A 21,871-nucleotide genomic window follows, 5' to 3' on the forward strand; every position below is an offset into this window, starting at 1 on the left:
CATGAGAATGCATACAGACATATTCACAGGAGATTGAAGGAGTTTCTGTTTTTTTCTCTGAGAAAGAAGGGATGAGGTCTTTTAAAGTTTGAGAATATGGAATGGGAGTGGGAGGAAAGTCCGAGAATCCCGTGGTTGTTGAAGATGGAGACCGCACATGGCTATGTCACAAGCGGGGAGTTAGTATTATCTTCATCTCAGCTGAGGTAGTCCAGGGTTAAGTGGGGTAGGAAAACGGTTGGACCGAACTAGGTCTGATGTTTTGCCAGACTAGAATGGCAGAAGAGTGAATGTGCCAGGTGGTTGACTCTGTTAGCAAGAGACTGTAATGAACAAGGAAGGCTAAACTGGTTGGAGAAAGATTTTGCATGAGGAAAGGCATGGAGATTACCAGAGGACATGGATTAGCCTATGTGGACAAACTTCAAGATTCAGGAGGAAAACAAGTTAGAGAGGTAGCCCTCAACCTTGACTGCATATTAGACTCCCCTGAGTATTCATCTAGGTCCCATTCTTTGACATTCTAGTCCTTGGCAGTTAGAATATATTTTACAGCCAGGGTTGAAAACCTTTCCTTAGAGCCTCTGGTAAGGAATCCTACAGTTTTTGGGAAGTGGTTGGCAACTTATTTTCAAGGAAATGAAGAATCAGCAAAGGTTTTAAAAGTGGAGTCATGTAAGTTATTACATATTTTAGAAAAGAAACTTTTTCTTCAGAGTGACTGGCCAATAACAAAAGAGAAGATCTTGAACCAGGAAATGACAAAAGAATTATAGAGCAAAAGGCATTATTTGTGATGTTTCAACAATTGGAATTATTATACCTAATAATGTATAAAATGATGGAGAAAGGTTTAAGATAACAGATTTGTATTGGCAATAATATGGTAATTTTCAATTGCTGCATAGATTAGTACAGACTCAGCAGCTCAAAACATTTATTGCCTCCATTTCCGTGGGTCATGAATTTAGGAATGGCTTTCCTAGATTCTCTGCTAGGGAGCCTCAACAGGCTACAGTTAAGATGCCAGCCAAGGCTAAGGTCTCAGCAGAGGCTTGACTTGGGAAAGCTCCTCTTCCCAGCTCCTTTGAAATTCTTGGCAGAATTCATGTCCATGCACTGTGGGGCTGAGAGCCCTGCCTCCTTACTGATTGACAGTTCCTAGAATGTGCTTGCAGTCGCCTGAAATATGGCCACTCCACAGGCATTTTACCCATGGCACTTTGCATATTTATGGCCACTGGGAGATCTCTTCCTCCATAGAAATGTACTAGACACTCTTTTAAGTAAAAGTTTTCACCTGATTAAGTCATGCCCACCCCCAGGTAAACTCCTCCCTCCTTTTTCGTTGTTGTGGTAGATGTTTTGCACCTGATATTCTGTCGTGGATACTCTGTCCTTTCTAATTATTACTGAAATATATTTAACACACAATGTTACATTATTTTCACATTTACAACATTGGTTCAACACCTGTGTATTTCATGTTATGCTCACAAGTATATCTACCATCTATCACCATACAACACTATTAAAATACATTGACTGCATTCCCTGTTTGTTCCCTGTAATGTTCCTCCCCTGACTTACAGATCCTATAAACTACAAGCCTATACATCCCACACCCTTTCCCCCATTTCACCACCCTCCCCTATGGCAGCTTTGGTTTGTTCTCTGTTTTTGTGGGTCTGTTTCTGCCTTTTTGTTGTTGTTGTTGTTTGTTTGGTTTTTGTATTCCACATACAAGTTACGTCATGAGGCATTTATCTTTATCTGTATGACTTATTTCCCTTAGAATAATATCCTCTGAGTTTATCCATGTTGTCACAAATGTCAAGATTTCATTCCTTCTTATGGCTAATATCCCCCCACACACACACACACACCACTTATTTATCTGCTCATTGGTTGATGGCACTTGGGTTGCTTTCATATTTTAACTATTATAAATAATGCTGCTGTAAACATAAAGGTGCTTATGTCTTTTTAAGTTAGTGTTTTGGGGGACATCTGACTGGCTTAGTGAGTTAAACCTGGACTCATGTCATGGTCTCAGGATCCTGGGATCAAGCCCAACAGCGGGCTCTCTGCTCAGTAGGGAGCCTGGTTCCCCTTCTCTCTTTGCCTGACTGTCTATTTGTGATTTCTGTCTGTCAAATAAATAAAATCTTAAAGTGTTTTTCTTTTCTTTGGGCAGCTATCCAGCAGTGAGATTACTGGATCATATGGTATTTCTATTTTTAATTTTTTGAGGAAACACCATACTGTGTTCCACAGTGATTGCACCAGTTTACATTCCCACGAGCAGTGTGAGAGGGTTTCATATTCTCCACATTCTCATCAACACTTATTATTTTTTGTCTTTTTGATACTAGCTATTCTTACAGGTATAAGGTGACACCTCATTGTGATTTTCATTTTCATTTCTGATGATTAGTGATATTAAGCATCCTTTCATGTGTCTGTTGGCCATCTATTTTTTTTTTTTTTTTGGAAAAATGTCAGTTCAAGTCTTCTGCCCATGTTCTATTGGATTTTTTTTCTTGTGATGAGTTGTAGCTCTTTATATATTTTAAATATTATTTGGATATTTGGATATTACCTCTCATCACGATTAACATTTGCATATGTCTTCTCCCATCCAGTAGGTTGCATTTTTTGTTTTGTTTGTTTCCTCTGCTTTGCAAAACCTTTTTGTTTCCCTTGCTTGAGGAGACCTATCTAGAAAAATGTAGCTAAGGTCAATGTCTAAGAGACATGTTTTCTTTTAGGGGTTTTATGGTTTCTGGTCTCTCATTTAGGTCTTCAATCTGTTTTGAATTTATTTTTGTATGTGCTGTAAGAAAGTGGTCTAGTTTCATTCTTTTGCGTGTAGCTAACCAGTTTTCCCCAAACCATTTGTTGAAGAGACTGTCTTTTCTCCATTGTATATTTTTGCTTTGTCATAGATTAAAACTAAAAAAGCAATTGCTTTATTTTTCTGCCCTCTATTCTATTCTAGTGATCTGTGTCTTTTTGTGCTGGTACCATGTTTTGATGATTACAGCTTTGTAGTAAATCTTGAAATCTGGGATTTTGATACTTCCAGTTTTGTTCTACCCTTAAGAGTGCTTTTGGCTATTTGGCTAGTTCTTTGTGGTTCCATACAAATTTTAGTATTATGCTTCATGAAAAATGCTATTGGTGTTTTAGATTGGCATCACATTAAATCTGTCCATTGCTTGAGGTAGTATAGACACTTTAACAACATTGGTTCTTCTAGTCCATGAGCATAGTAAATCTTCCAGTCTGTATCATATTCAATTTCTTTCATCATTATAGTTTTCAGAGTATAAGTATTTCACCTTGTTGGTTCAGTTAATTCGTATTTTGTGCTTTTTTTTTAAATTTTATATATAATTTTTTATTTTTTATAAACATATATTTTTATCTCCAGGGGTACAGGTCTGTGAATCACCAGGTTTACACACTTCGCAGCACTCACCAAAGCACATACCCTCCCCAATGTCCATAATCCCACCCCCTTCTCCCAAACCCCCTCCCCCCAGCAACCCTCAGTTTGTTTTGTGAGATTAAGAGTCACTTATGGTTTGTCTCCATCCCAATCCCATCTTCTTTCGTACGAGAAGAATAAACGTATTTTGTGCTTTTTGGTGTAATTGTAAATGGGATTATTAATTTCTCTTTCTGCTACTTTGCTGTTAATGTAAGAAACACAACAGATTTCTATACATTTCATACCCTACAACTTTACTGAATTCATTTGTTCGAAGAGTTTTTTGCTGCCTTTTTAAAGGTTTTATATGTATAATGTCATGCCATCTGCAAATAGTGAAGGTTTCATATTTTCTTAGCAATTTGGGCACCTATTTTGTCTGACTGCTATGACTAGTATTTCTAGTACCATGTTAAATCAAGCTAGCAAGAATGGACATTCTTGTCTCTTTTCCTGATATTACATATAAGCCGTTATTCACTGTTGAGTATGATGTCTGTTCTGGCCTTAATTATGATGAAGTATGTTCCCTAAAAACCACTTTGTAAGTTTGCAAGTTTTTTATCATGAATGGATGTTGAATTTTATCAAAGGCTTTTTCTGTTTGTATTAAGACCTTATCATTTTTATCTTATGTTTTGTTGATGTGGTGTATCACATTGAATAATATGTGGATATTGAACCATCATTGCATCTCCAGAATAAATACCACTAGATGATGGCGAATGATCTTTCTAATGTATTATTAAATTCAATTTCTTAATATTTTGTTGAGGATTCTTGTATCCACATTTATTGGGATTTTGGCTTGTAGTTTCTTTTTTGTTTTTTATAATGCATTTGGTTTTGGTATCAGGACAATGCTATGCTTGCAAAATGTATTTTCAATCTTTTCTTCCTCTTTTTTTTGGGGGGGGATTAATTTGGGGAGTATGTATTAACTATTCTTTAAATGTTTGGTAAAATTTACCTATGAATACGTCTGATCCTGAACTTTTGTCTCATAGTGTTGTTGTTTAAAATTTTTTGATGACTGATTTAGTTTTGTTCCTCATAGTTTGTTTAGATTTTTCAATTTCTTCCTGATTTGCATTTCGAAGATTATGTTTCTAAGCTTTACCCATTTCTTCTAGTTGTCCAGATTGTTGGCCTATAATCTAATGATCCTTTGTGTATTTGTGGTATCAGTTGTCACTTCCTCCTTTCATTTCTGATTTTATTTATTTGGGGTCTTTTTAATTTTTTTTTCTTTGTAGTATGGCTAAAGTTCATCAATTTTGCTTTTTGAAGAACCAACTCCTAGGTTTCACTTATCTTTTCTATTTTTCTTTTTGTCTCTATTTCATTTGCTTCTGCTCTTATTATTTCCTTCCTTCTAACTTTAGACTGACTTTGTTCTTTTTCTGGTTCCTTTCGACAAAGATTAGATCATTTGGTTTTGTTTGCTTGCTTGTTTGTTAGTTTCTTGAGGTACACCTGTATCACTACAAATTTCCCGTTAGGATACCTTTCATTATGTTCAAAAGCTTTGGGACTATTACATTTTCATTTTCATTTGTCTCAGGTTTTAAACTTCTTCTTCTTTTTTTTTTTTTTTTTGATTTGTCCATTGACTCACTAGTTGTTGAATAACATTTTATTTAGCTTCCATGTTTGTACCTTTTTCCAGTCCTTTTCTTATAACTGATTTCTAGTTTTATACTGTTGGGTTTGGGAAAGATAGATACTTGATAAGATTTCAATCTTCCTAAATTTGGGGGGACCTGCTTTGTGACCTCATACATCTATTCTGGAGAATGTTCCACGGGCCCTTGAAAAGAACGTGTATTGTGTTTTGGGGTGACATTTTCTGTGTACATCTTAAGTCCGTTTGGCCTAATGTGTCATTCAAAGTCACTGCTGCTTTATTGATTTTTTTTTTTCTACATGGATTATCTATCCATTGATGTAAGTGGGATGATAAAGTACCTTACTTCTATTGTATTACTGTCAGTATCTCCTTTTATGTCTTCAAATATTCACTTTTTGTATTTGTGTGCTCAAATTTTGGATACATAAATTTGTACAATCATTATCTTTTTACTGGATTGATCCCTTTATCATTGTGTCGTATTTTTGTTGTCTTTTGATACAATCTTTGTCTCCTTTGTCTAATATAAGTACAGCTAAGTCAGCTTTTTTTTCTCTTCAATTTGCATGGAATATCTTTTTTTATCCATTAACTTTTTGTTCGTATGTGTCTATAGTGAGTCTTTTACAGGTAACTTATAGTTGGGGCTTGGTTTTCATCCCTTCAGTTAACTTACATTTTTTTATTACAGCATTTAGCTCGTTTACTTTGGAAGTAATTATTGATAGTTAGGTACTTATTGCCATTTTTTAATTGTTTTCTGGTTGTTTACATACTTCTCTGTTCCTTTCTTTTGTGATTAATGACTTTTTATAGTCTTCTGTTTGGCTTTTTTCCTCTTTTTTTTTTTTGTGTGTGTGTTTGTGTGTGTGTGTGTGTGTATGTGTGTGTATCTATTAGAAGTTTTTGGTTTGTGATTACCAGACGTTCATATATAGCATCCTAAATATATAGCAGTCTATATTAAGTTGGTGGTCACTTAAGCTTCAACACATTCTAAAAGAACATTTTTACTCCCTGCTCTATAGTTCATGTATATGTTGTCATATTTTACATCTTTTTATTATGAGTCCCCTTTTCTTTCATTTTTTTTACTCTTTATGACTTTTTGTTTTTCACTTAGAGCTCCTTTACCATTTCTTTTCAGGTAAGTGTAGTGGTGATGAGCTCTTTTGACTTTTTGTTTGGAAAAGACTATCTCTTTTAATTTTGAATGATGATCTTGTTGGATAGAGTATTCTTAGTTGTAGGTTTTGTTTTGTTTTCCTTTTAGTGCTTTGAATATATCTTGCCACTCTTTCTTGGCCTGCCAAGTTTCTTTAAAAAAAAAAAAATCAGCTGATAGTCTTATGGGAATTCCCATGTGCGTAATAGTTGCTCCCCTCTTGCTGCTTTTAAAATTCTCTTTATTTTTAATCTGTGCCACTTTTATTTTTGGGTGTCATGGTGTAGACCTCCTTGGATTCATCTTATTTGAGGCTTTTAATACTACCTGAAACTGAATATCTCTTTTTCCCCAGGTTAGGAAAATTTTTGGGTTACTATTTCTTCAAATAAGTTTCCTGCCCCTTTTATTCTTTTTTTCTCCTTCTGGAATTCCATATAATACATACATTAGTTTACATGATACTGTCCAAAAGATCCCTTAACCTATTCTCATTTTTTTTTCCTGTGTCTTTTTGCTATTCAGTTTGGTCACTTTCCATTACCCAGTCTTCCAGACCACTGATTCATTCTTTTGATCCCCTCAGGGTATGTTTCATTTCAGTTATTGTATTCTTCAACTCTGATTGTTATTTTTTATGTTTTCCGTTTCTTTGTTGGAGTTCTCCCTGAGTTAATTCACTCTTCTCTTTAGTCTGGTGAGCATCTTTATGACCATTACTTTCAATTCTTTATCAAGCATATTGCACATTTCCACATCACTTAGTTCATTTCCTGAGGTTTTGCCTTGTTTTTCCATTTGGGAAATTGTCCTCTGTCTTCCCATTTGCTTGACTTTGTTTATATGAATTTGGTAAAACAGCTACTTCGCCTAAACTAGAGGTATATCTGGTGACTTTCACTGCTGGAGCTGTGGCTGTGGTGGGCTGGGGATCCTGGGACCCTCCAGGCTGGGACTGTCCTGGAAACACAGCTGAACTGAAGTAGATGTAAGCTTGGGTGTTTCAGGGCACTCTGCACAGAAGGGGCACCCTGGTGGGATGACTGGAGGCTATATGGGCATGGGCTGTGTCCCCCATGGTACTTCACACCCAAGGCATCCTGGCACAATGGCTGGAGCTGAGGTGGAAGTGGCCCAGGTGCTCCCAAAGCACTCCAGGTAGGGCTCCCCCTGCCAAATTATATAGTGCGTAAGTGGTGCAGACCTGGAGTGTTCTGGGGTGCTTTGTGCTTACACCACCTCAGAAAGATAACTGAAGCTATAGTGAGTACTGACCAGGTGTATCTCAGTATGGGCTGCCCTGGGGCCTCCTTGATGGGACAGCTGTGGCTAGTGTTGGTTAGAGGCAATAGGCTCACCAGCTGTGGTGCCTGGATCCCATTTTTGTCCACATCATCAAGATGGAAGGAGTAAATAAACTGTGGCACTTGCCAGGCCCTCCAACCTGGAGAGATTTCCAGCAGCCTTCCCATTGTATGGCAGAGATCTAAGGCTGGATCCTTTATGTTCTAGTTACTCTTTTAACTTGTGGCCTTTTCTGTGCCCCAAGGGCATCTGGGGCTGGTGTGGGCTAGGGGCCCAGGGGTTGCTGAAGTGGTAGTCTGGCTAGGATGCCTGGACCCTCCTCCTATCCGGAGGATAGAGGGGGAATATCACTGTGATCCTAGCCAGCCTCTCCAACCTGGAGAGAGTTCTAGCAGTTTTCTACTTGACAAGGTTCTAAGGCTATTTTCTTTTCATTCTAGTGCTTTTTAAAACCTTGTTTGTTTGTTTGCTTGTTTGTGTCTGTGCCCCGGATAGACGAACCCATTTATGGTCCCTCAGTACTATCCTTTCTCACTGTACTTCACAGCACTAGGCATGGCGGTTTCTTTAGTTACTGTGTCACAGCTGTCTTGCATTCTCTACATGGTCTCTTTTTAGTTGTGCAGAAGTTGTTTAGTTAGCTCACAGTCCTCCAGGAGGAATTGCTGTATAACTGCATGTAGATCTGGTATGTCCACAGAGGTCATGAGTTCAGGGCTCAAAATTTGATACTAATTTGATGTATTATATTGGTGAAGTTCCTCACTTTTTACTATATATTATAACCTAATCATGGGAATGGAATTCTATTATAGTCAAATGTTCTACCCAAACTTAAAGGGATAAAATTATACAGGCATGGACACCAGGGTACAGGGATCAGATAGGTTGCACTTAGTTAAGATGAATGATACAAGAGAATTAGCTTTTTTCTTTTCTTTCTTTCGTTCTTTCTTTTTTTTTTTTTCTTTAAAGGAAATTGATGGCCTCACTTTTAGATATATTGAATTTGGAGATAATCAGGCATCCAATTAGAGTGGACCAGTAGGTCTTAGAAAAGTCAGTAAGGTTGGAATTGGAAATAAATATTTGGTAATGATCAGTGGAGGCGATAGTTAAATAATGGGATCGTCCAGAAAAAGACTATAGCAGGAAGTGGGCTGGGACAGGAATAAGTCCCGATAACTAGAGCATCTACCTGTGCGTTTCCACCCATGTCTCTTGATTCCAGTCAATATCATCATGGAACTTTTCACCGTTCCTCTAGTTGGTATAATATCCTGCTTCTCCTAATTTGTGGTCCACTGTCTCTCCTCCTCCCAACTCCAAGCCACACTACCTGGAAGTAAGAATCAAGAGCTCTTTTAGTGAAAACTTTGCAGATCACAAATACTAAAAAAGGTGCATTCTTTTATGCACCCTGATTCCAGATGGTGAGTTGTGGGAATTATAGAACATAAGGCTCAGTGAGGGGAGATAGTGCCATCATTAGCCCTGCGATAATTTATTTCTTCCTAACAGAAAATAGGAGTAACTGCATTTTCTTTGCTCTTCCCTCCAAGAATTGGCTATAAAGTGATAAGATGGCACAAATTTGGAATGCAGATGTGACTATATTACCTATTTCTTAAACCATTGTCTGTTTATTTGAATAGAAAATCACTGAAGCCATTGCAGCGATGTTGTTGAACAATCTGAGCTGTGACTCTTTACTTTCTATAAAGAGGTAAATTTGATCAGTACATTTTGCCTAGATTTTCCTCCCTTCACATAAATCTTTTTCTTTCAGGTTATATTCAAGAAGAGTGTGTCATCCCATGCCCATTTGATTGCAAGTTAAGCGACTGGTCTAGTTGGGGGTCTTGCAGCTCATCTTGTGGGATTGGAGTGCGAATTCGGTCCAAATGGCTAAAAGAAAAACCTTACAATGGAGGTCGCCCATGTCCCAGACTGGATCTCAAGAATCAGGTAAAGTACATGAAGCAACAACAACAACAACAAAAAAAAAACAACTAAAAAATTACTCACTTGATTACTTCCTTTGGAAATGGAAGTCATTCTCTTGCTATAAATAACTCATAAAAAGTTATCACAAGTTCAAAAGAGGGGTTAGGAGGACATAGAGTAATATAAGAGAGTTAGTAATGGAGGTCTTGTCCACTCCTAGGTAATGCAGAGACCAAGTTGGTATTACTGGCAATGATAATGTGTATGAAAAATAATCCACCTGGTTTTGTATGGTCTTGAAGTATAACTTGACTATTCATATTATAAAAGTGATTTGTGTTTGTGTGTGTGTGTGTTTAAATATAAATACTAAAAATATATATAAATACTAATGTTGGGAGAATGTCAAGTACTTTATGGCAGTAAGTAGTTAATGGTTTCATCCATGTACTCCAAAAATGGGGTACTCTTTTCCTTCACCAAACTCTTCATCTATTTTTTTCTTCTCAACCTCACTAAAGTTTCCAGTTTTTTTCATATCTTTTCTAAGCTATTTCTCTACTTGTTACCCAAAAAGTCAAAGCTATTTTCATAAATAGAATTTGGAGTATACCCTTCCATACAGATGTCTAGTAAAATTGCCATCCTCGGCAAAATTGATTAGAGTATGTTAGTTGCCTTTACCCATGTAACAGTCTAAGATTTAGTTAAGAATTTTAATAAAGACCTCAAATTTCTCTCATGATTATATAGTGGTTATCAGATTTGGACAGATGTATTTTTTAATCAATTGAATAGTTAGCGCACATGTTGATTGTTGAAAATTCTTTATTCTTAAAGTTGTGAAAGGAGTCCTATATGTATATATAGTTCCTTTCTAATCATGCAGCTATTTTAACAGAATAGCTGCATGCACAGGCTTCAATTACTAATTCTATTAATTTCTGCCCTTTTGATTAGACTTTCTGATCCCCCTTTTGATTAGACTTCCATACAGATTGTTTAATGGAATGGAAATCCATATTTCCATTCTTAATTAATTTGAATGCATACAGACATGCAAGTAGATACCATGTGTCAATTAAGGCCAACATCCTAGATATTTTTCTCATAAGTTTTGTTAAGACCCATAATTCACTGAAAAGTGAAAAATTACCATTCCACCAAAAAATAGTTATGTTCTAAGATGGCAGAGTATTTTAATTTTTCTCTCTTCTCTCTCTCTCTCTTTTTTTTTTTTTAAGATTATGCAGTTAGATAGTGACCATAGTTTTTTCTCTCAAAACTATTACAAACCTATGGGGGAAGACAAGGCAGAAAATCATAAAATCAACATAGAGATTGTAAAAACAAAGAAACCCCCAAAACTTTACAAATATTGTAGTTTGGTGAGGCGAAATATTACAATATGATTAATAAAAACAGGAGAGCAACAATCAGAGCAAAGATGGTCTAAGGAGATAATAAGCCTTGCTTTAGTACAAAGAAAGGTGTAAGACAGGTTTATGAATACAAGGAAAATTTTTCTAGTGAATTCTGTGTATGAGGACTCTTTCCCCCTCCCTAGGGGATTTTCCAGACATTTAAAAAGGAAAATAACTGGGGTGTCTGGGTGGCTCTAAAGCTCTGCCTTCCTGCTCAGGTCATGATCCCAGCATCCTTGGATCAAGGCCCACATCAGGCTTTCTGCTGGGCAGGGAACCTGCTTCCCCCTCTCTGTCTGCCTCTCTGCCTACTTGTGAGGTGTCTGTCAAATAAATTAAAAAAATAAAAGAAAAGAAAAATAACTACTAAGCATTTATAAACAATACATGGTAGTTATTCTTTCTCATAACTTTCAATGAGAGCTAAGCCTTAATAACACGTTAAACACCGATTTTTAATATGCTAATTTTATGAACTAGGAAATTACCAAGGGATTAAAGGGACTTCACTGGAGTGCAGACTTCAAGACTCTATTTTCAGTATGCAAAGGCAAATGTGTAGAAGTATGTCTATCAAATTTGAGAGTATGAATAAGATAAAGATAATTGTCAACTTGTTTTGACTTAAAGGAAACTTTCTCAGAACGCTTGATTGACATGAAACTGGTAACCTTAAGAAGTAGTACAAGCTGAAAAAAGAATTGAACCCAACTTTAAGAATAACTTAGGTAAATTCCATAAGTAAAAATATGTGAGGATGGGGCTGTCTGCAAGAGGTATTTCTAACTCTTGGTTTCAAAAAGGGAATATTAGCATTCCAGAGACATTTGTTTGCTATGCTCCAAAACGAATCCTGGCTTTTAATGAGGAGAAATCAAACTTAGTGTGGTATGTGGTATGTGTTCTGCTATAAAGAGGTTTCAGATGTCTAGCATGAGTGTGCCTTAATTCAACTTGAATTGAAAAACTTCACCCTAATCTATACTTTGTATTTTAACATAATTTAATTGATAGGGGCATTAGGTAATAAGGCTTCCCTCTCTACCTGTAAGTCTCTGAACGGCAAGGAAGAATACTGTTATTTAAAAAAAAAAAAAAAAAAAATTGTAAATTTAGAAGAAATTCTCCTTAGAGCAATTTCTTTTCTAAAGCAAGCACACTTTTTACCTGGGAGTAGATTTGTGGAAACCAATCTTTGCTGACTTCATTATATATTCGCTCTTAAATATAAGAGCCTCTTGTGTGAGGTATGTATGTGTGCATGTTACGTACTATATAGAAAACTGTTGAAAGTTACCCATAATTTCTTAACTCCTCTGAAAATAAATTGGGTTGGCAGGAATTTTCATTATTGAGGAAATATTCCCCAACTTCCATTATTTATGGCAAGTTTTCTTTAGAAAAGATGGCTATATGTTTTCCTAAGCTGGAAATATGATCTAGTTAGAGCTACACCCACAGAGCATTTTTTTGTAAAGTTCAGTTTCACTACTGGCTTTAGGTTATGTGTCTCCTTTCCAATTAGTTCTCGGGTTTAGATTTACTTTCCTATTTTTAGAACCAGGTTAGTACTCTCTGTTCTGTTCACATAAGTAAGTGCTTAGAAAAACATCTAACCCAAATTTTAGCAGTAAGAGAGGCACATATATCTTCAGTACCTGTACAAAAGGAAAATTCTGAATATGTCAGATTGAGCCAAACAGACAGTTAATAAATATATATGTAAACATATATACAATTTGTGTATATGTATATATAATGCACATGTCTGGGTAAATGTCAGCATACCTACATGTGCTTATTCATTCTTCATTTCTCTGTAGAATGGGAGGTCTTGTGAAGGCAAGGTCTTTCTATTTTTGTAACTCATTCTAGCCCCTAGTGCACTACCTTGTGTATTGTCAAATGATGTTTACTAGATGCTTTATTTTAAAAAAAAGCCTTCTCTCTGGATAAGTGGGTGGCTAGTTCTGTAGAAAAAATGTTAGAACCCTGGTCTCCTATGCTATGATGTATCATTTAAATTCTCAAAAACACTAGTCCTTCTAGAAGAAAGACATAGGGACCTCCAAACTATAATTGCCCAAAGAGTATTTCAAAATTGATCTGAAAACTCCTGACTGTTGGATCCCCACTGAAATCTCCGTGATTTAAAAAAAAAAAGGTTGGTATTATGTACATAAGCTCATACACTGCTCTGAACCTGTCAGTGGAATCAATTTTTATAATCTCTCATAAAAAGCATCCCTTTTAAACCTGAAACTATCAATGTGATGGCTTTTTCTCTAGAACTGCCAAAGTGACAGCAATACTTGAATAGCTTTATGCTAAGTATATTTGTGATGCTAAATAGTTCTGGCATGTAGTTTACTCAAAACTCTTATCAAGGCAGAAAACTTCTAAATAGTTTATTGGATTATCAGGTCAGTTGGCTGATGCCCTTGATTCTCCTGTGCATAATAAAATACATAATATATTTTAAATTTTTATAGTCTATAATATGTTGAGTAAATTATTTAACGTTATATTTTTGCTATTTTTTTATTTTGAAATTCTCCTTAATAAAAGCTCAAATGTAGGGACATGAAAGTTCTGTTGGACTTCTATTTCCCCTTATGAATTCTTCACGTGATTGAAGGCAAGAGTTCCCGGAAGTTCTATTTTGTTTTTGGTTGGAAATCTGTGTGTTAACAGTGTATATGGGGGTGGGAGGGATGATACATTGAGATTCATTACCTATTCTTTTTAAAAATATATGCTGCCTACTTTTTTTTTTAAGATTTTATTTATTTATTTGACAGAGAACACAGGTAGGCAGAGAGAGAGAGAAAGAGAGAAGCAGGCTCTGCACTGAGCAGAGAGCCTGATGCAGGGCTCGATCCCAGAACCCTGGGATCATGACCTGGGCTGAAGGCAGAGGCTTTAACCCGCTGAGCCACCCAGGCGCCCCTATATGTTGCCTACTTAAATACATTTTTGAGTTTTGATTATGTTTGCAACTAAATGAGAGGATATAAATTAAATATGTGTGCTTTTTTATAAATAATTGCAATTTTAAAGGTCTGTCGTCTCCCCAAAGAGAAGTGATCTAAATTTGAAAATGAGTATAGTGCATTTTATTTTTCATAGTAAGGTAATAATGTTTTAAAGAATACTTTCTTTCCAAAGATGCATAGAAATATTTTAGCATGAATATTTCTTTCTTAGAAGAGGCTTGTGGATAAAAAAATATTTCTACAAAGAAAGAGCTTGTGCTCATTTTAATACTACTTTGTTAACTAATAGCAAAATGTTATGATGTGGAAACTGTCACTCTATCTGAATATCTGTTTACCTGAAAAATATGGCTACACATAAGCTTTAATTCGACTTAACCAGTTTTGACTTCTTGCTTCTTTTTGACCAGCCCAACTCCCACTCATTCTAGGCTAGTCCAAATCATTCCTGGCAGTGTCCTGCTCACTTTGGACTTAGTATTTTGGCAAGAGACCCAGACTGTAATGGAGTAAGAAGTCCTATTCTTGAGCATTAAAATGGTAGGCAGTCCAAGCTTATCCATGATTAAGTACATTCAGGTGTACCATTCTTGTGTGGGGAGGGGTGTTGGTGTTTGCACCTTTGAAAAGGCTTTGTTTTAAGTGTGAAATATATGCCATAGAATTAAGGGAAGCACAGTGATTCATTCCTCAGGATTATTTGGGAGGATTTAATAGGGCAGATACTCTAGAACACATCACCTCTCTCTAATATAGTAGTAGTTATTCCAAAACGCGGTACACTGCTTCCCATCTCAGAGGCAGGATAAAACAGCTCCTAAGGGCCAGTGTTCTTCCTTTTTTTTTTTTTTTTTTTTTTTTTTCCTTTATGCCTGTCTGCCAATCCAAACTGCTCTCATGTTGTGACATCTCACTAATTGAGCTGAGTAGAGCTCAGAGGACAGGCAATTTTTCTTTTCTGTTCTTGCCCTGTCACCGTCTAGAAGAAAAATTGTTTTTCGTAAGAAATTTCTCTTCCCCCACATTTGTGTCTACACATAAACTATTCTTGATCATTCCAAAGTAATGCCCCTCGGGCTTGTTAAAATCTTTTGGAACTTTGATCATTTTTCTTGAGAGCTGCCAGAATCACTCATGAAAGCAATTTTCTTATGCCTGTTGTCCACTCTATCTTGAATTTTACTGTGTTTTGATACTGGGTATTGCTACTCTGCAAATACTCAAAATTACTTTTGTTATTCAGATGTTCTTATGTATCTCTAGAATGTTCTTTATTAGGCTGCTTTGGTAAGTATTCCTAATGCTGTTGTCAGGGAACAAGAATTATGTCCTCTTCAAGGGTCCTTCTAGCTGGATTAAGAATGGAATTGACTTGAGACAGATTAACAGGAGAAAATCAAACTTAGTAGAGCATGTATGGGGAATCCACATAGATATGAAAATTCCAAGGATAGGCAATATGAGGTCTACATGTCATTCTCAACCAAGGGTAGGAGTCTGGGACTTCAGGGGAAAGGAATACATTTCATAGGGTGCTAGGAAGAGCAGATGTTTGGTAATTAGATGTTTGCCCTGCCATGCAGATGGACCACTTTGATAATATTATCTCTGAGAGTGATCCTTATTCTGGGAAAGACCTTCTGTGTGTTTAAGGGAGGTGCAAAATTTCTCTTGAGCTGATCGGGTCTCGATTGCTTTCAGCTTAGAGTAATTTTTCCTGCCAAAGTAGCCCATAGTGGGACAGCCTGCCCTTAGCCCCTGTACTGTTCCTAAGCAGGAATCCAGGATTGGCTGGGCACAGCTACAAAGTTATGAACAGGGAAATTTTGTCAAATTTTGTCTTTGTAACTCTTTCACTGTGTTCCCATATCTCATATTATCCCTGGTCTCTTAACTCCTCAAGTCCTGAAATACTACATTGGATAACATCAGCTTCAGCAGGATATCACATCATCTGTGTTTCCAATTTTCTAAAACCGTCTTTTTAACCAAGTACTTAAAGTAGAAGCTCTCAAGTGTTTTTGTAGAAAAATAGTGACAGAACCTACTTTTCATATCTTTTTTGAATCATTCTGTCAGTCTTTTAAGCTTTAAATACAAAATGGAAACTTCCCTCTTTTTTTCAGGTATTCAAAGAACATGGTTTTGACTCTAACCGCAAGATTTGGTTATAATAAACATACCTTTCAGAAAACAAAATTGAAATGATGGGAGTATAGTGCCTTCTTTAAAAAAAAAAACAACAAAACTATCTATTTGAAAGTAAGATATTAATGGCTTGTTAATTATCTGGTTTTATTTTAATTAATTTTTTATTTTTTATAAACATATATTTTTATCCCCAGGGGTACAGGTCTGTGAATCACCAGGTTTACACACTTCACAGCACTCACCAAAGCACATACCCTCCCCAATGTCCATAATCCCACCCCCTTCTCCCAAACCCCCTCCCCCCAGCAACCCTCAGTTTGTTTTGTGAGATTAAGAGTCACTTATGGTTTGTCTCCCTCCCAATCCCATCTTGTTTCATTGATTCTTCTCCTACCCACTTAAGCCCCCATGTTGCATCACCACTTCCTCATATCAGGGAGATCATATGATAGTTGTCTTTCTCTGCTTGACTTATTTCGCTAAGCATGATACGCTCTAGTTCCATCCATGTTGTCGCAAATGGCAAGATTTCATTTCTTTTGATGGCTGCATAGTATTCCATTGTGTATATATACCACATCTTCTTGATCCATTCATCTGCCATATGATACTCTCAATAGATGCTGAAAAAGCATTTGACAAAGTACAGCATCCCTTCCTGATCAAAACTCTTCAAAGTGTAGGGATAGAGGGCACATACCTCAATATCATCAAAGCCATCTATGAAAAACCCACCACAAATATCATTCTCAATTGAGAAAAACTAATCTGTTTTTTAAGATATAATTTATAATATTGTATACATTTAAGATGTACAGTGTGCTGATTTGATACATTTATATTTGCAATGTCATTATTAAGGCATTAACTAACATGTCTCCTATGTCACATAACTATCATTTCCTTTTTGTGATGAGAACAATTAAGATCTAATCTCTTAGCAACTTTGAAGCTAACAGTAGAGCATTGTCGATTATAATCACTATGCTGTGCATTAGATCTTCAGGATTTACGTATGAGTTAAAGTTTATACCCTTTAGATCTTTCAAGCTTTATCCCAATATTGTTACCAGAAAGCTGGTTACCTAGATCCTGCCTGGATCCTACACTAGACCCCTACAGAAAAGCATTTATTGAATCATGATTTATTTATTTTTTTTCCTACATGACTTGAGAGTCAGGATAAAAATAGTTTCTTTGAGAAACTTATCTGAATTTTGAAATCCAGAGTTCATTGTTTTGTTTTTATTATGTGAATCACTGTACAGTACATCATTAGTTTTTGATATAGTGTTCCATGATTTGCTGTTTACATATAAATTGTTTCATAACCTTTACTGATCATAAGAATAGAACAGCCACCATGGGGGTGGGAAGTGGTGTAAAGATACTTTCCCAGGACCCTGCTCCGGAGACTGTGGTCTGCACAGTTAGAGTGGATCCAGGAATGTGTATTTGTTAACAATGGATTGTTTTTACTGGTTCTCCTGATCAGGCAACTTAGTGAATGCTGCCATAATTGAGATTCTTGCCTCTGAGGCTACCATTTCTGCTGAGTTCAGCTCTGGAAAAGATTTTCTTCGTAGTTAACCTAGCCTGTCCTTTTGAATCCAAACAGTGAACACATCCAGTTTGTTTGCTACTCAAAGCCAATCTGGGGGTCTGGCAATATGAGGTCTACAACCTCCCCCCCCACCACTTCACAGAAGAGGAGACTGAGGCTTACAGAGGTGTAATGACTTGCCCAAATCTACCCACTGATATATGCAACAGGTTGAGTCAATCAGGTCTGAGGTCAAATGCTGCCCTGTCATCTCCTAGTTGTGGGAACAGGAGAAAATTATTTAACCTGAGTCTCACCTTCATAATCTGTCAATGGGTATAATAATGCCAACTACCTCATGAAATTATTGTATTAATAGAAAATGAAAATACAAACTTCTATCTCACTTTTGGAAGAATAGTGTGTGCTTGATAAATGTTAGGTAGGATGTATTTTCCTCGGTTTCTAACACATAATTTGTGTTTCCAACTCCATTTGCTTTCACCTATATAATACTGCATTTTAGAACTAAGTTATGCAGATTCCTTCTCTTTTTACATTTAGCTACTTGAACATTTGTGGTCAAATATTTTAGTCGTAATAACTCAGCTTAGATACATAGTAAAGCTACTGTCACTGCTTCCTGTACAGGAAGCCTAATTTATTTTATTTCTAAATATCCTGTTCAGCACCGCATTTTTTTTTTTTTGTAGCAGAAAGGAACATAACTTTTTATATATTTGTGACTAATTTCCTATGAATTTGTGATTCTTTGCACCTTTATTTTTATTAACATTTTAAGGAGTATAACAAAAAGATGGCCAAATCATGATGGGTAGAGCTCTATGAATTTTCTCATAGTGAACCTTTCCTTTCAGTTACCACCAGCTTCAGGAAACCATATATTATCAACATCTCAGATGGCCCCTTTTTGCTCCACCTTTCTTACTACCCACTTCCTCTCACCAAATAGAACTACTACTTCCAACATTATTGTTGGGGAGGAAAAATTTTTGCTTTACCTTGCAACGTTCTTCTTGCTGGTCTAAGAATTAAAATCATTTGGGACAGATTAAGAGGATAAAAACAAAAGTTTAGTCACAGTATATCTCCTGTATATGTGGGAGTGACCCAGAAATATGGAGTAACTCCCTCAAATGGCCAGAAGTCATCACCCTAAATACCATCTTCAACTAAAGACAGAAAGGATGTTGGGGCTGGGGAGTGGGTAATGGCAGGTTGTAGGGAAAAGCACAGTAAACATAAGTAAGGTTGTTATGTGTATTTAAGTTGTTGTTTCTCTGTTGATAAGAGATTCTAGAGATTGAGTCATCCCCCCACTCTTTCCTGCTACAGAGAGAGAGGCACCCTTACAAATGAAGTTTTCCTTCATATATGTAAATATCTCTTACAACAGGGTAACTTATACTTGGTTTTCAAAACTTCTCCTGTGTTGAGTTTCTTAAAAATAACTGGATTAAAATAATTTGTCAAACAGCCATATTTTAGGGTGGCGTATTTTTGTACCACTTCACTATAAGTTAGTTTTTTCATTGTAAAAATAATTTACATAAATGGATTCTGCACTGTATATTCTTTGTGCCTGTCGTTTCCTCCTCAGCATGTTTGTGACAGCATCCATGTTGTGATTTGTGCTAATATTTAATTTCCATTGCTCTGTTATGTCTTTAGGTATATCATATTATTGTATAGACCACATCTTATCTATTTTTATTGTTGATGGATGGATATTTGATTTGTTCTGAATTTGGGGCTATTAGAAATAACCCTGCTATGACTATCCCCATCTTGTGGTGCTCATATGTGTGCATTTCTGTTGAATACATACCTGAGAGTATACTTCCTTTCATTGGGTATGCTTATACATTCAACTTCAGTAGAGAATTGGCATTTTTTTTTAACTTCTAAATTATCTCAAGTTGTCCTAAACACAGACAGTATATACTTCTAGAAATATGGCCTGACACCACGAAAAGGGGTGTGGAAGTTGTACAGATACATTAAGTGTTATCTCAGCATGTGTTCTATCACAGCAGATCAGCGACTGGTGTCTTCCCCTAAGCCACAGCTGCCTTTCCAAAGAGAACAAGTGTTCTGCCTCCTGCCTGAATTCTGCTCACCTCTCTCCTAAACAACCATTATAACCATCACATTTCTGCAGTCTCTGATCTCTCCTTTTCTCCCCTCTGCTCTATTCCTCACACAGCAGCCTCTATGAGCTTTCTAAATCACGGGTCTGGTTGTACATAAAACCTTTCTTAGATCTCTTGTTACCTTTGGGATAAAGTGCAAACTATGTAATATAATTTATAAGACATTTAATGAAATTGCCTGAAACACATGTCTCTGAGCTCAGAGTCCTTTCCAAGACAGCAAGGCCCTCAGGCCAGGGAAGCTTCTTGTGAGTCCAGAGGAAGGAGCCCTACTTCTATGTTTCTGTCTCCTCAATAGCCCTCATACAGGCTTTCTCATAGAGAGTGAGGCACTCGCATTTTAAGGCTGATCATATCAATCAAGTGATTGTCTAACATGCTGTCCTTTAACAAAAATGGACTTTCAACTTAGGAGTCACCAAACACTCTTTAATGATGTTAGATACTTGGATTTACTGTATTGCCTTCTCTCTGGAATCTACTCATCAAACTCCCTCCACATTGGATTAAAGTCCCACTCCATTGCTATTTACATATAGACTTCCCGGGGCCATTTGGAGCTGCAGCTTCTTCCCTGGTGAGAAATCTCTCTTGGATGGCAAGGTAAGGGACACTGTGCTTATGACCTGTGCTGAAAGCATGGAAGTACAGATACAATTGCCAAGTCTGCCTCCAAAGAATATTCTCTAATAGCAGAAGGGTTGTCCAAAGCCATGTTCCACCTAGTAGACAACAATCTTGTCACCCTTGGAACTGAAAGTAAATTGATTTGAGTAGCAATATTAAGGAAGAAGTTTGAGTTGAGCAGACTCTCCAATGCACAGTATGTCAGATGGAGGCCAGCAGGTTCCATGTGTCATAAAGCAGAGTGGTAATAACACAGAGTGAAATTGCTATTGCTTTGCTCTGTTCTGGAGCAAGGGAACATAATTGTATTTAAGTCACTGCAGATCCAAAAGTTTACATTTTGTTCATTTAAAAAGACATTTGACATGTGCCTTGTGTTTTGATATTTTTAAGTCTTAGCTCACATTCACTTTCTAAAGGTGCCTTCCCTGACCACCTCTCTACTCACACTTCTTCTATTTGCCCTTCTTCGGTATTCCTTTTCCTACTATATGATGTCCCTACTTACTGTTGATTTTAATTTTTGGCTGCCTCTCCTTGCTACCCCTAAAACAGATGTACAGTCTGGTTCTGGATGAGCACCTTGAAAAGGGATGACCCTGTTTTAGATTAGGTTCTCCCAGAAGCAGACCTCAGATAGGATTCAAAAACAAGAATTTCTCAAGTGCAGGAAGCATCATTAAGAAAAGAAGAAGTGCTTCAGGGAAGGGAAAAAATCAGTAAGAGGGATGTTATTAAGCCGGAAAACATGGCAGCTACCAAAGCAGAAGCTTGTTGGGAACTCTAAGAGACTCTGAAAACCCATGCCTAGGGTTTTCATACCTTGAAGGGCCAGAAAGTTGGGATATTCATGGAGAAAGTCCATAGGAAATATCAGTGACACGAGCATATACTACATACTCCTCATTCTCTAGGAAAACAAGTAAGGGACACTCTGACATTCTGCAACACTCTCTTCTCTTCTGACAATAAATCTCCCTGTATCAGTAAGGGAGATACCACCTTTACCATGAGAAAGTAACCTCTTCTAGGAGAGGATTTAAATGAACATAAGGCCTCCAGCAAATCCCTTTTCCTTAGGCGTGAGGAGACTTATCTCTTGGCTGTGCAAATACCCCTGAATACGTAGAAAAATATAAGATACTGCATGGACCCATGGTTTGGAGTGGTGCGATATAGTAGTTAATATATTTTACTTTGCATTATTCTAATATTACGGGTATATCTCCATGCCGTAAAACTAGGTACACTGGGAGAAGACCTAGAGAAATATGACAGTGAAATTACCTAAGTGTATGATGTTGACAGGGACTCCTTAGCAACAGTAATTTTTTAATGAGCCCTGGTAGATTTCAGAAAGAGAAGAGGTAAAAATCAAATGGAATTTAAGGTAATTATAAATGTTTTGAAAGG

General features: G+C 36.7%; 1 protein-coding gene across 1 annotated transcript in view; it reads left to right on the forward strand.

Annotated features, from left to right (window-relative positions):
• Nucleotides 1-21,871, forward strand: part of THSD7B (thrombospondin type 1 domain containing 7B) — a 730,694-nt gene that overhangs the window by 534,599 nt on the left and 174,224 nt on the right. The window contains exon 14 of the mRNA XM_004774248.3: nucleotides 9,386-9,564. Within this exon, the coding sequence (XP_004774305.2) occupies nucleotides 9,386-9,564 (179 nt within the window). The remainder of the gene's footprint in view (nucleotides 1-9,385; nucleotides 9,565-21,871) is intronic.

This window comes from Mustela putorius, unplaced genomic scaffold, assembly GCF_011764305.1.
Source record: "Mustela putorius furo isolate JIRA1106 unplaced genomic scaffold, ASM1176430v1.1 tig00003867_pilon_pilon_pilon, whole genome shotgun sequence".
Classification (NCBI taxonomy): domain Eukaryota; kingdom Metazoa; phylum Chordata; class Mammalia; order Carnivora; family Mustelidae; genus Mustela; species Mustela putorius.